General features: G+C 39.5%; 1 protein-coding gene across 1 annotated transcript; it reads left to right on the forward strand.

The window, feature by feature from the left end:
* The first annotated feature begins 87 nt into the window (after nt 1–87).
* On the forward strand, nt 88–14,222 carry stk26 (serine/threonine protein kinase 26). The gene is made up of 12 exons (XM_044021082.1): nt 88–359; nt 6,221–6,289; nt 6,394–6,555; nt 7,376–7,432; nt 7,843–7,951; nt 8,414–8,571; nt 11,036–11,221; nt 11,809–11,951; nt 12,085–12,181; nt 12,292–12,354; nt 13,017–13,144; nt 13,543–14,222. The coding sequence occupies exons 1-12, from the start codon at nt 339–341 to the stop codon at nt 13,556–13,558; spliced, it is 1,209 nt and encodes a 402-aa protein (XP_043877017.1). The 5' UTR covers nt 88–338; the 3' UTR covers nt 13,559–14,222.
* Nucleotides 14,223–14,782: the final 560 nt, after the last annotated feature.

Genomic DNA, 14,782 nt, shown 5'->3' on the forward strand with positions numbered 1-14,782 from the left:
GGGTGGCAGTAAAAGCCCTCCAGTGTCAAACGGTGGCTCCGCCCTTTTAAAGGGGCGGGAACAAGCGCGTCATTCTGTTTGCTCAACACTTTTTTTCACTCACTCACACACACACAGTTAAACCGAGTGAGTGAGCGAGTGAATGTGTGTGTGTGTTTGTAGTTCGCACATTTTCTCAGCTGTTGGATTAACGTCACGATTCATCGAAGTTTTATCATCCACGGACTTTAGTTTTGGTGAGTTTTGAGCTCGAACTTGGATTAGAAGAAGAAGCAGAAGGAGCAGTGAGACCTGCGGAGGAAGGAGGAGGAACAGGGCGTTCAGACTTCGAAGTCACCATGGAAGTTCCTGGTATGCAGGTAAGAGCAAAGGTGGACACGGAATAAACACGTTAAACCTGTGCTTTTTAGACACTTTCCAGGTGAACCGACGCAGTTTTTTCGAACAGAGTTCGATGTTCATTTTAAAAGCCTCAAATCAACTTTCCTCACTCTCACTGCTTTTAGGGCCAAAAATGACTCTTTACCAGCTCTTAAAGGTAGTTTATTTTTTTTTAACTGTTTCCATGCTACGTCATTAACTTTAAAGTCCATCTTTTGCAATATGTGTAGCATCCCTTTTCCATATCACACGCTCAACCTAATTCATAACGTACGAACCTCTTATTTTAATCATATATTCATAATTTAGTGACTTTCCAGCTACAAACTGAGCTATGTCTCATAGAATACTCTTGTATTATCAGAAAATAACATTAAATGTGCTTTTTGTGCCTCCATACAGAGATTACGGTGGTTGTATGTTGTGTCAATCTCGCAGTTTTACGTCATTTTAGCCGAGTTTGATTTGAATTTTAAAAGCCTCAAATCAACTTTACTCACTCTCACCGCCTTTAGTGTCAAAAATCTCTCTTTTCTGTTTATTTACCAGGTATTAAAGGTATTTCTTTTAACTGTTTCAATGTTATATTCACTTTAAAGTCCATTTAGTCATCCTTCATCTTTATATTACACTCCAACTTTAATTTATAATGCAAAACTAAAATCACATTTTAATCACATATTCATAATTCATAATGACATATAAATCATATAATACACTTATAAAAGTCACATAAAGTGATTACAATGGTTTCATGTCACGTGCAAAGATAGAAAGATAAGAAATAGTTGACACAGATTGATTTAATCTCCTAACATATTTACTTGTGTTAAATGTGACTTATTGAATCTCTAAAAATGATTTTTAACATATTTCTTAACTTTCTTAACTCTGAAAAAGTCACTTTCTTGTGACGATAAGATGATAATCTTATATTGGAGTCATAAAAGGGAGACTCAATTTATTGAAGCACTAAAGGGCATTGTTAGGTTCATGAAATCATAAATGAACGCGTCTTCTTGTTTGACCCTTTAGTGTCATGCAAGTTCTTCACACTGAGCTCATATCTCCTTAGATAAACACTAAAGTCACTGTAATAAATGCTGTTAGTGTCTCTGCATGAAATAGGTCAAACATTGACCCTAAATATTAATTAAGAGCCTTAAATGTGACTTTATGGCACTTCCATCTCCTTATGTGACCGTTAAAATATCACTAAACAGTGACTTACTTGTACTTATAATATTTATAATATTTGAATGTATTTAATGTGATAAATGTCTTATCTAATTGAAATATTTCAGCATACATAGTGAGTTTTTGATCCCTGAAGTCGTATTAATGTCACAAATGTGTCAATTTAGAGCTGTAAAATGTGGCTTTTCCACTTAAAAGTGACTTTATGGTGCTTAAATCTCCTAATATGTTCTCAAATAATACTACTATATCATACTTAATGCCGTTTATGTCCATATAATCTTGATACAGTCGTATGTGTTGAGTTTTTATACTTAAAGTCGATTTAATGTCACGACCATATCATTTTAGAGTTTTAAAATGTGACTTTTTTCACTTTAAAGTGACTTTATGGTGCTTAAATCTCCTTAAATGGAAGATTGTTATTTCTACTTTTAGCCGTGTAACTTTTTGTTGAGGTCATTTGGAATGTATTTGATATTTTTCAGTGAGATCATGTCGTTTGCATCTACTTTGCTAGTTTAAAAACATACTATAATGTAATCTTCTTTAATGCTCCTGTAATTAACTATCATGTGTGAAGTCACCGGTTATTATCGTGACTTTTTCTACATGATTGGATCATTTATACTTCTTAAACGTGCGGTTTCACGGCTGTTACATTTACATAATGATGCCTCAGTGAGTCAGTGTGAGTGTTTGAACAGTATTTATAGCTCATTATCTGTGTGTGTGTGTGTGTGTGTGTGTGTGCGCTGCAGGCGTGTCTGCTGCGTCTGTGTTGTTGTGTGTTTGTTGCAACATTAGCACTTTGTTTATGACTCTTTATGGCGTCGGTGCAGGTCATTGAGTGTCATACGTTCACATTAATGTAATAATGTGAAACCATAGGTGTTAAAAATGAACAGTGTGTGTGTGTGTGTGTGTGTGTGTGTGTGGCCTCCTGTCAGTCCGGCTCTCAGGTGTGTCGACCTGCGGGACTGGCTTCCTGTCAACTCGCTCGCTCTGCCTGCTTTGTTTGTCCCCAAGGTGGGCGTGGCCATGGTGGCAGGGGAAGGTGGAGTCACAGTCAGGTGGCAGCTGTTATAACACAGAGGCTGAAAGAAAGAAAGACAACAACAGAGCTGCTTAATGTTGAAGGGAAATATCCATCATTATTTCTATTTTCTTTCTTTTCCACTGAAAAATCCTCAATTTCAGTGAAAATATGCTAAAGAAACGGACGTAAGACACTTAACAAAAGACTAGTGTAATAAAACGCTACGTCATTTTAAGTGTACGATTTCTTTACGTCTTTATCTCACTGTTAGACAGACTTTTCCAACAGGAAAGTGAAGTTTGTGAAGCACTCACTCTCCCACACCAAACCCCATAGAGAAAATCAGTGATTTTTAGCTCACGGGGACACAGGAGCTGCTGGTCTACTGCTGCCTTGTGTGGTCACTTTGTGTCACTTATTTCAATCCAAACAAAGGATTTCTAATGCCGAATTCTATAAACTGAGACATTTGAACTTAGCGATGGAGGCAGCAGTGGATCAACAACTCCTGTGTGCTGTGACGTTAAAATCATTGATTTTCTCTATGGGGTTTGGTGTGGGAGAGTGAGTGCTTTACAAACTTCACTTTCCTGTTGGAAAACTGTGATTTCCAGCTGTTTTTGGGGGGCGGAGCTTTGACCAGAGAGTTGACGAAAGTGCCGCCGACTATTGCTAGCTCAGTGACCTGAGGAGCTCCTTGTTTACAGATAAAAATAAAACTATAACGAGAAGCAGCAGAGCAGAGTTCTGAGGTTCTGAGTCACTGCTTGCCGCAGAGTTGATGTCAGCTGACCTCTGACCTCTTTGGTCTGATGAGAAGAACAGAGAGAGAGAGAACTTCCTGTGTCTCTGTTGAAGTGGAACTCCTGCGGGAGGGCTCTTCAGCGTCGGCTAAACGTTCCCGCGCTCTTTGTGTTGCGCCGAGCTGTGAATGTGAAGCAGCAGAAACACTGACGGTAACAGTGTGTGTGTGTGTGTGTCAGACGTCCCGGCGTGTCCACACACACACGACTGATGAAACAGCAGGGAGTGTCCTCCAGTTAAAGGAGCATGTGAGACTAAATTGAAGATGACACAAGACAACAAAACAACAACCAGATTTCAGCCACGACTCATAAAATCTACGTCAGTTTCAGCCTGTGATGTCGTAACAACGCGTTCAGGAAACTCAAGTTTGGAAAACCACTCACTCAGGAGTTGTTGATCCACTGCTGCCTCCATCACTAACTTTAAATGTTTTATTTTGTGAAATTTGGCCTTTGAAAATCCTTTGTTTGGATTTAAATCAGTGACACAAAGTGACCACACGAGGCAGCAGTGGACCAGCAGCTCCTGTGTCCCCGTGAGTCTTCTCTATGGGCTTTGGTGTGGGAGCGTGAGAGAATTTCATGTGAAGTTCTAGTCTCTCTATTAACCGTGAAAAGACGACGAGGCGTAAAAACAAAAGCTCCTCAGACTGAGTTGAACTTTAAAAAGGCGACTCACAGACAAGTTTAATGATTGAGCTGCTGTTGTGTCACCACACTGAGACACGCCGAGAGGTCAAAGGTTGACTTTCACTTTTACATCGTCCTCATCACATTTTTAAACCGGTTTAACTTTATGTCACACTTCATGCTTTTATTTTGAAGGAGTCCTAATCAGTTTTTCCTCCTCAGTCTCTACTGTGTCTTTGTCCTGTCTTTCTGTCCTCAGTGTGTCTCGTCGTCTTCTCGTCTCTCTGCTAGAAACCTAAAAGTATCATCAGACAGTAACCGCAGTGTTTGCTGAGAGGGTGTGGTAACACTGTGGTCACTGTGTGTGTGAGTGTTCCTTTTTTTAGTTCAGGGAGGAAGCTGAAGCAGCAGCAGCATCACAGGAATATCACACACTGCTGTGGCTGGGCTTTATTAAAGGTTATTCCAGCATTTTTGGGACTGTGTGCACGAATGAGTGTGTGTGTGTGTGTTTCTTTCTTTCTGCTGGGCTTTGTTTTAACCTCTCTGTGACATGAGTAACTTCCCATATAAATATACAAATTCATACTGTCACATGACGCATTTAAAACATTTTCATCGTCTGAATTAAACCTTCATGTATAATCCAGTTACTATACACCCGGCTGTTTTGTTTAAAACTGGTCCAGCAGGAAATGTAACGTTTGTGTCACTCTGCGAACCGCTAACCCTCCCACACCAAACCCCATAGAGAAAATCAGTGATTTAAGCTCGCGGGGACACAGGAGCTGCTGGTCTGCTGCTGCCTCGTGTTGTCACTTTGTGTCACTGACGTAAATCGGAACACAGAATTTCAAAAGCCGGATTGACAGAATAACTAATATGAACTTAGTGACGGAGGCAGCTGTGGATCAACAACTCCTGTGTGCTGTGACGTTAAAATCACTGATTTTCTCTATGGGGTTTGGTGTGGGAGAGTGAGTGCTTTACAAACTTCACTTTCCTGTTGGAAAAGTCTGTCTCACAGTGAGATAAAGACGTGAACATGTTCTTAAGACATCGTAGAGTAAAACTGACGCAGATTTTTTTGAGATGAGAATTTTGTGAAGTGGCTAAGTTCAGTTTTTCCTTTAGTGCGTGTGTGTGTCACTGAACTGTCCATTGAATGAACTCTGCTGTGGACAGTCCTGGTTCCCAGAGGACGAATCCTGGTGTTTACTTGAACTCCATGTTTCCTCCACTGACACCAAAACAAACACTTTCCACAAAAGAAAAGAAATCAAAGATTTTCTCCCGTGTTTTCAGGATCCTTTTTGTTTTTTCTTCTTCTTTTGACTCAAATCTAAACGTGTTGACGTTCAAACGAAACCGTTTGTTGCTTTTTAAGATAAAACAAAAACACGACAAAGTGGAAAAACATGGCGTCTGTGACGTTTGTTCCTGTGAATGTTCTGACAGACGAGTTTAGGAAATGAACGTAAGGCCTCAGAGATAAGTGTGTGTGTGTGTGTGTGTGTGTGTGTGTGCGTGTGTGTGAGGTCGGGCAGCTGTGTGTTCAGTTCCTGTTATCTTTTAACTGTCATGCTCGCTTCCCTCTGTTTTATTACCCTTCTGTGTGTGTGTGTGTGTGTGTAACTATTTGTGACCTTTCATGAACACATTAGTTTTTTACTCAAACGTCTTTTGTTTAAATTCACATTTTTTACATGAAAATGTAAAAAAAAATGTTTTACATTTTCTTAAACTAATTGAATTTTTTTTTTTACATTTATTCTCTTCTATGTACCGGTTCATACAAAGAAAAACTAGTGTTTTTTGATTTTCGGATTAAGAATTTAATCCAGTTAATCTAAGAAGTAGTATTTAAAACTAGCAAAAAGAAAACAAATCACTAAAACGATGCACCAGATTAAAAAAGGTTTTTCGATATCATTTCTGCATAAAATATACATTTCCTCTTGTTGTTGCAATAAAAGGAAAAGAAATATTGTCAAAATATGATTTAATGTCGTTTTTGTAATTAGACTTGAAGCATAAATGGGTGTCGCATGTTCATAACGTTACAAAAACAACAATATTTTCTTCCCGTGAACTTTATCGTTATGTAAAATAACAATTTTATGTCTTTTTTTGTTAATATATTGTTTTTTTTGTCTTCTGTGGTCAGAGTTCACGGATCGATCCCGAGGAATTGTTCACAAAACTCGATCGTATCGGGAAAGGATCGTTTGGTGAGGTGAGTTTTTTTTCTTTTTTTTCTTTTACGACTTTATCAGTTAAAGTTCTTCTCTGTTTCACGCTAACATCTCCCTCTGCCTTCCTCTCCTCCGCCCCCTGCAGGTCTTCAAAGGCATTGACAATCGCACGCAGAGCGTCGTCGCGATTAAGACGATCGACCTGGAGGAGGCGGAGGACGAGATCGAGGACATCCAGCAGGAGATCACGGTCCTGAGTCAGTGCGACAGTCCTTTCATCACCAAGTACTACGGCTCGTACCTGAAGGTGACACGCCCACTTCCTGTTTCACTGTAAAACACCCTCGGATAATTTGTCCCACAGATGATCGGAAATGGAGATTTTGATTCAACAATAATTAACTTGATGACTCGAGCCAACAGAAAACTCCCTTTTTTTATTACGGATTTTATGACTTCCTTATTTGCTTTGAGTATTTTAAAAGAAAAACAACTTTTTTTTCAAAATGAATTTTTTTTTAAATAAATAAAAACAATACAAGAACCATGAATTTAATTTAAACATTAAATTTGTGGGAAATATGTCTGAAAAATGTAGCTTTTTTTAATTAATGGAGGAATTTGTTGACATAATTTTCTTCTTTTCTGAACTTTGTTGGCACACGCCCACTTTTTTCGGACCCTCCCGAGGCTAATGCTAAGCTAACATAATCCATAGTAAAGTGCGAGAGGGACAATTTAGCGATTAAGTGACATCAACATATTTTTCAAAAATCTCTTAAATCGTCCAATTTCCTTGTTTTGTTTTGGCCCCGCCCTCTACTCAGTTAGCTACTGATAAAATAACGGGACGTATGTTGCGACACTTTTTTTTGCGCTTGATGCTAACGCATCATTTGACAGATACCGTCAAATAATCACTATTTGTCTTTGTTTTGAGAGTCGATGGTGAAGTTATTGTTCTGGTTGCCATGTATCGCACATTTCAGTCGTGAGTTATTGCACGATTTCCACCGCTAGCTATCAGCCGTGGTTGATTCGGTGGAAGAACACAAATATAAACCGACTTGTTTTTGAATTTCACTGGATTTTGTTTAGTAATTCAAAATAAACTGTATGGATTGCAGGGAACAAAGCTATGGATCATCATGGAGTATCTGGGCGGTGGTTCAGCGCTCGACTTGGTGAGTGCTGACGTAAATCTGAACTAAGGATTTCAAAAGCCGAATTCACAGACATAAGACATTTGAGCTGAGTGATGGAGGCAGCAGTGGATCAACAACTCCTGTGTGCTGTGATGTTAAAATCACTGGTTTTCTCTATGGGCTTTGGTGTGGGAGAGTGAGTGTTTTACAAACGTCACCTTCCTCGGAAAAGTCTGTTGTGGCTCAGTATGCGTCACTCCCTCACACAATCACACTTCAGAGAAACTGTACTATCCCTTTAATTGAAAATAACCCGCCAGTTTCACTGTCTGTGTTGAGTCTTGTTTGAAATCCAGGTGAATAAAGGTGTGTTTGAGTTCCCGTGAACAGCCTCATCAGTGGGCGTTTCCTGTGTGTGTGTGTGTGTGTGTGTGTGTGTGTGTGTGTAGCTGCGGGCAGGACCGTTTGAGGAGTCTCAGATCGCCACCATGTTGAAGGAGATCCTGAAGGGTCTCGACTACCTTCACTCTGAGAAGAAGATCCACAGAGACATCAAAGGTACGACTGACCCCGAACGCCTCCCTCATCGACAGGGATTCAGGCTCCGCCCCCACTCTACGCCATCTACATTTTGAAAACAAAAATGAAATTTCTTCATTTAGACGGACGACATGAAACTGTTAGCTACTCAACTGGTGTTTTTATGCTAGGTCACAGCGTCAAAACACACCGTTCAACAGATATCGCATGTTTCTAACGTGAGTTACCTCGCTAACATACTATATTCAGACTGAAATCAGTCGCAATATCGAGGGACGCAAAGACGCGTTCACATCAAATGCTAACAATTTTTTTTTTCTTCTTATTGCTTTACTTGTCCGATTGTGGTTTCTGAACTATTTTTACTTTAATGCTAAGCTTGCTACATTGATGGTGTATTGTGACAACAACGCGATAATTTGAGTTTAAATATTTCTCTCCTGACCTCATTGATAATGTCGTTGGTTTTTTTCTTCGCAGCCGCTAACGTCCTGCTGTCGGAGCACGGTCAGGTGAAGCTCGCAGACTTCGGCGTCGCCGGTCAGCTCACGGACACGCAGATCAAGAGGGAAACCTTCGTGGGAACGCCGTTCTGGATGGCGCCCGAGGTCATCCAACAGTCCGCCTACGACTCCAAGGTCAGTGTCTGTCAACGAAACATGTGTTAACGGTGTGAGGTTGTGGTTTCCATGGAAACAGACGGTCACGTGATTGTCACACACATACCTCTGAAGAAACACTCCTTTGTTTGATGATCAGCTGTCGGCTCAGTCACGTGACACACACTCTCTTACATCTGACCGCACTGTGAGCGCCCCCTGCTGCTGAAATCAGCACAGGACAGGCAGATAAGCTATGTGAAAGCATGTTCACGTTTTTATCTCATTGTGAGACTGAAGTTTGTAAAGCACTCACTCTCCCACACCAAACCTCATAGAGAAAATCAGTGATTTTAGCTTGCGGGGACACAGGAGCTCCTGGTCTACTGCTGCCTCGTGTGGTCACTTTGTGTCACTGACGTAAATCTGTAGGAAGGATTTCAAATGCCAAATTCACAAAAATACCACATTTGACTGACGGGAGCAGCAGTGGATCAACAACTCCTGTGTGCTGCGATGTTAAAATCACTGATTTGCTCTATGGGCTTTGGTGTAGAACAGGCAAGATACAAGGACAAAATACATTAAAAATAAAGATCTTTCTGGGATTCACCCGCGTCCTTTACGGTGTTCACCCTGTTTGACTGTTGCCATGACAACCTCAATCGGGTGCACGTTTTGTAGCCTCTGGCTCTGAGGTCATTTGAATGGTTCCCTGGCTTCTCCTGCTTTTATTTGCCTGCAATAGAAACACGTCTGTGTTGACGACAAAGACGTTTTGACCACAAACTGTCCCCACTGTGTGTGTGTGTGTGTGTGTGTGTGTGTTTTTATGTGAGACGACGGGTGTTTCAGTTAAAGTTGTAATTTTAAATCATAAGCTGATTCAAATTTCAAGATGGCTGCTCTGATTTTCTTTTGTGTGGCGTCGCAAAGAAATGTGTCCTGCTAGCGTCAGTAAACATATCGCTTGCCAAACCGATTTAGTTTATTGTGTTAAATTGATTAGCTTGCTAGTTAGCAAATCTAGCCGATGCTAGCATGAACCACCAAATTAAGTTTTAACACACTTGACTTAACACACTGTATCTGTGTTTTCTCACACTAAAATGTCAAACGTGAAAATGTTAACGTATTGTAAAAAGGTTTTAGTTCTAGCTAGCTTTGTTGTTTCCACTCTCACTGCTAAGCTAATAAGCAAACTGGTGGCTGGATCCAGCTAACACATTGTTAGCAACAATGCTCTACATGGTATCCTGTGCACTCAAACTGTGTTGCAACATTTTCTACGAACAAAAAAATCTGTGTTTAATTGCTAGCTAGCTAGTAGTTTGAGTTTGTTTCCACTCTCACTGCTAAGCTAAAAAGCCAACTGGTGTCTGGATCCATCTGTTCATATTCACCTCCACGGCTAACAGATTTAACATTTTTCCTTAATAACATATGGAACATATGAGCCGTACAGTACAGACACACACATGTGCTGTTGTCAAGAGTTTGTGCTACGTTCACAAGCTAAACATATGTTCAGTGTCTAACAGTAAAAGGAGCCGCTGGAGTTAAAGAGTCAAACGTCGGACGAACATCCTGTTGTAACACGACACTGTGTGTGTGTGTGTGTGATCACGTCTGGCACATGGTTATTGGCGCAAGTTGAGAAGACGTGACATTCAACCTGTGTGTGTGTGTGTGTGTGTGTGTGTGTTTACCTTTGGGGTGTGTGCGTGCGCGTGTGTTGACATATGGTTAGTGGACGACAGACCATAAGTGCGTTACAAAAAAACAAAAAAACAAGTGACACAAACAAGCTAAAAGCTAACACTCAGAGTGAGTTGACACTTTTTTTTTTTTTTAGAAAACTGTTAAACGCTGACGTCATGGTTGAGAAAATTCACATTTAGTTTTGTAAACGTGACACTTGGACGCTTTCTAACCGTTTTAATTCAACATATTTAAAGCGTTTGACACTTTGAAAAGTTTTCATGACACGCTAGCAACACAAGGCTACACAACCGATTAAGCTAGCCATTAGAAAATGAATATATCCACAATGTTTTATACAGAAAAGATAAAAATGCTGCTGAATTTCTTTAGCTTGTGTGTAAACAGGATATATATGTTGTGTTGAATTTTCACTCATTCTTTAAGTTTCATGGATGAAATGATAAAATATGTTGATTTTTTACTGTTACACAACACAATATGTATGTTTGACTCATTTTGTGAAATATTTCCAGTAAAAGTCACATTTCTATGGATATTTCTCGCATTTCTTGTCTAAACGACGTCAAATTTGCCGCAGCACACGCGGGTGATGTTGGTAAGTCACGTGATAAGTTTGAGGCCCGTGAAGCAAACTGTTAGACATTTCTGTGACTTTGTGTAATTTTGTTTTGCTGTGTCACAGTTTGAACACAAATGGAAAAAAGTCTGTTAAAGAGTGTCGTGACTATCTGATAAATGTCGTAAACTGTGTTTTTCTTGTTTTTTCGTGCGTTCTCAGGCCGATATCTGGTCTCTGGGCATCACGGCGATCGAGCTCGCGAAGGGCGAACCTCCGAACTCGGACATGCACCCGATGCGAGTTCTCTTCCACATTCCCAAATCCCCGCCGCCGACGCTGACCGGAGATTTTTCCAAGAGCTTCAAGGAATTCACAGAGGCGTGTCTCAACAAAGACCCCACCTTCGTAAGCAACGCACACAGACACACAAACACGTAAACACACAGATCTGTCACGCTTTCCTCACAGGTCACTTTATAGATTATCAATAATAGACATTTTATTATAAAACTGATGAAAAAACCTGTTTAAAGTTGACATTTAAATACATTTTCTTTCATATTTGACTGTTTTTATATAGTTTTTACTTTATTAAACGACATGAAAACATAGTTTATGTTTATACTTTTGGTCTCCACTGAATATTTTATTGTGAATCTTTTCATTTTTGTTGTTTTAAAGTGTCAAATGTTTTGTTTTCGTTCAATTTTGTCATCCATGTTTTTTATTTAAGGCTCCGTTCTCTGTGTACTTTGTGTGGTTGTGAAGTTGCATGGTTTGCTGCCACCTGGTGGACAAACTGCTCACATAAATAAATGAGACAAAAAAAAAATTAAATGAAGTATAGTTCAGTCAAATTAAAATGTACAAGTTAAATGAACACCGTTTTATATAACTTTCTGACTTGTGTTTTATTTTATATATGTGTATGTATATGTACAGTATGTGTAGTAGAAATTAAAGTAAAAATGTAACTGTGTGTGTATGTTTAGCGTCCCACAGCCAAGGAGCTGCTCAAGTACAAGTTCATCGTCAAACACTGTAAGAAGACGTCCTACCTCAGCGAGTTGATTGACAGGTACAGAAGGTGGAAGGAGGAGGGGCATAGTGACAGCAGCTCCGACGACTCTGACAGGTAACGTCTCTTTTTCCTAATTCTTTCTGTCGAGGTCAAAAATGAATGTTAACACGTTTAAAGTCAACGTTGGCTGTTTCTGTAACTAATTCTGTGGATGTGTGTGCGTGTGCGTGTGTGTGTGTCCGCGCAGTGAGTCCAGTAACAAAGAGAACAGTGATTCTCCAAAGTGGACGTTCACCACCGTTCGTAAGAAGAAGTCGGACAGCAGGAAAGTTCTCAACGGAGCGGTCAGTGAAAACCAACCCTGACACTTTTTTAGATTGTAAAACAATTGAAATAAAAATGACTTCATACCTTGTTTTTCTTTAAATCCTCGTTTTCCTCGTCGTCGGTGCAGGTTCAGGATAAGCTGAGTAAATCGACCAGTCTGACCACGGTCATCTCTCCTGTCTTCAGCGAGGTCAGTTCACACACACGTATTCATCAAATATTATTGCATTTTTTAAGTTTTTAATCCTTAAATTGCCAAATTGTTGTCGCGGCGCATCATAAATAGTGATTTGAATTTGTTTCAGTGAGGACATTTTTGTATGTAAGGTGTGTTAGTGTGAGTATTTTAGTTAAAATTAAAATTCGGGAAACGTACTCCAACTCAAATTCAGCTAGCTGTTGTTTGCCATTGCTACCAACACCAGTCGATAACAACAAGCTAAATGGCGTAGCAACATTTCTACGTAAATAAAAATGAGACGTTACTATATTTACGACTTTTCTTTTTTTTAATACTGAAGTGCTGTTAACACGGTTTCTCCGACTCGGAAAATCCGACTTCTGACTACAACTAGAATGTGCCATTTATACAGTAGCCCACAGTGGACAAACAACACATTTCGTTGTTTAAACGCTAACTTAAGGTTTTTGGATTTTTAAAGAGGCGTGGTCAAAACATGTAACTGAAACCAGTTTCCGACATATATTTATATTATAATTTTATAATTTTTTCAGACAAGTTTATATCAATAAAAAAACTGACTATTTGAGAGAAAAGGGCGAGTAATTATTTGTTTGATGAAAAGTTTGGTTTTTTGAAGAGCAGATTTAGAGCTTGTGGTGTTTTCGCAGTTGAAGCAGCAGCATAAGGAACACTCGCAGCAGCGTTTGGCCATCGAGGAGCTGGAGCGAAACATCCGATTGGCTGAGGACGTTTGTCCAGGAATCACAGACAGGATGGTCACACACATCATTGCCAGGTACCAGAAATACCTTTGTCCTTTTCTAAACAGTAAAATCTACGTCAGTTTAGGTCTACGTTATCTTTCATGTCTTCATCTTACTGTTAGACAGACTTTCACTCTCCCACACCAAACCTCATAGAGAAAACCAGCGATTTTAAGGTCACAGCACACAGGAAGTTGTTGATCCACTGCTGCCTCCATCACTAAGTTCAAATATATTATTTTGTAAAATTCGGCTTTTAAAATCCTTTGTTCAGATTCACCTCAGTGACACAATCTGACCACACGAGGCAGCAGCAGACCAGCAGCTCCTGTGCTGGTTTGGTGTGGGAGAGTGAGTGGTTTACAAACATCAGTTTGAAACATAAAGATAATTTGATTGAAGTGTTTTATTTTCTTCCTCTCTCTCTAAGGTTTACGGCCAACTGAAGGACGGACAGATGGACACGGGACATACGTAAAATGAAGAGACTTGTCTCTGTACAGTGACACCTGCTGAAGGAGGAGATTTGCTGTGCGATGTCTCCTGGCTGTACACACACACACACACACACACACACACACTCACTCTAATAATGTAATATATACACTATATATTATGTATGTACAGAATATTCACTGCTGCTGGTTGAAGACTTTTATTTCTGTCCGGATACGATTCAAAGGACGTTTGTTTTTGTTTTTTTCCCCCATTTTTAGGGTCACGGACGTCTTTTGTTTTTCTTCTTCTTTTGTTTTTGTAATCACTTCTCGAACGTTTGAACATATAATCGGGCACACGTCGTTTTGTCAGATTCCATTTTAATCTTTTGCGAATTTCGAGAACCGTCAAGTGCCTGAAATTGTTGACGCAATGAGTCGACGTCGTCACTTTGCTTTGTTTTGTCATTGTCGTTGTTGTTTTTGTCCATCAGCAGTTGTGTGTCACGGCTTGCCTTGACAAATGTATATTTCTATGTCGTTCAGTAGCACTTGAGAGAAAGAGAGAGAGAAAGAGATTATATGCCAATAATTGTTGACGTCAGTCATACTTTTCCTTACAGTTACAGTTTCCTCACCCTTGAATTCACTTCAATATTTTCAGGTATCGCCGTTTTCAAATATCTTCTTTTTTTTTCTTACTTTTTCACTGGGGACAGGAAACATCAGATTCCTCCACGTTTAAACGTCGTCAAAGTTAGAAAAACAGATATTAAATTTGTACATTTTATATTTGAGCTTCTACATGTCAAAAATAAACAGATTTTAACAATATTTTACACTCAAATCTGTTACGATACGAACGATACAGCCAGCGAGGCAGCAAGTAGCCTGCTGATCTGCAAGCTAGCTACTTGCTACTTAAGCTGCTTCCCCAAAATAAAGTATTTGAATGTTGCAGTTGTCTTAAAAGACGTAAACACAACTTTTAATGGTAATAATTACTAGTGTTTGATTAAAACTGGTGTAGATACTGAAAATGTAGCAAAACTGTTAGCATCCAAATTAGCAGCAGGAGAAATACTCTGGATGTTCTGAGTCTAAAACTAATTTCAAGTCAAGTTTGAGGGATTTGTGTTTTTCAAAACAAAAAAAAAGGTTCAATTTAAATTACAATTACAAAAATGTCTTCCTTTGTTTTGGGAAATGTTAAAAGTTGTCTGAATTTTAAAG

This window comes from Solea senegalensis, linkage group LG3 (assembly GCF_019176455.1).
Source record: "Solea senegalensis isolate Sse05_10M linkage group LG3, IFAPA_SoseM_1, whole genome shotgun sequence".
NCBI lineage: Eukaryota > Metazoa > Chordata > Actinopteri > Pleuronectiformes > Soleidae > Solea > Solea senegalensis.

Excerpts from the sequence above, each read along its gene's own strand:
- stk26 (XM_044021082.1), top strand. The coding sequence starts at position 339 with ATGGAAGTTCCTGGTATGCAG. Across the intron at positions 7,952-8,413 it reads GATCCACAGAGACATCAAAG|CCGCTAACGTCCTGCTGTCG; the intron begins GTACGACTGACC and ends TTTTCTTCGCAG. Across the intron at positions 12,182-12,291 it reads GGAAAGTTCTCAACGGAGCG|GTTCAGGATAAGCTGAGTAA; the intron begins GTCAGTGAAAAC and ends TCGTCGGTGCAG.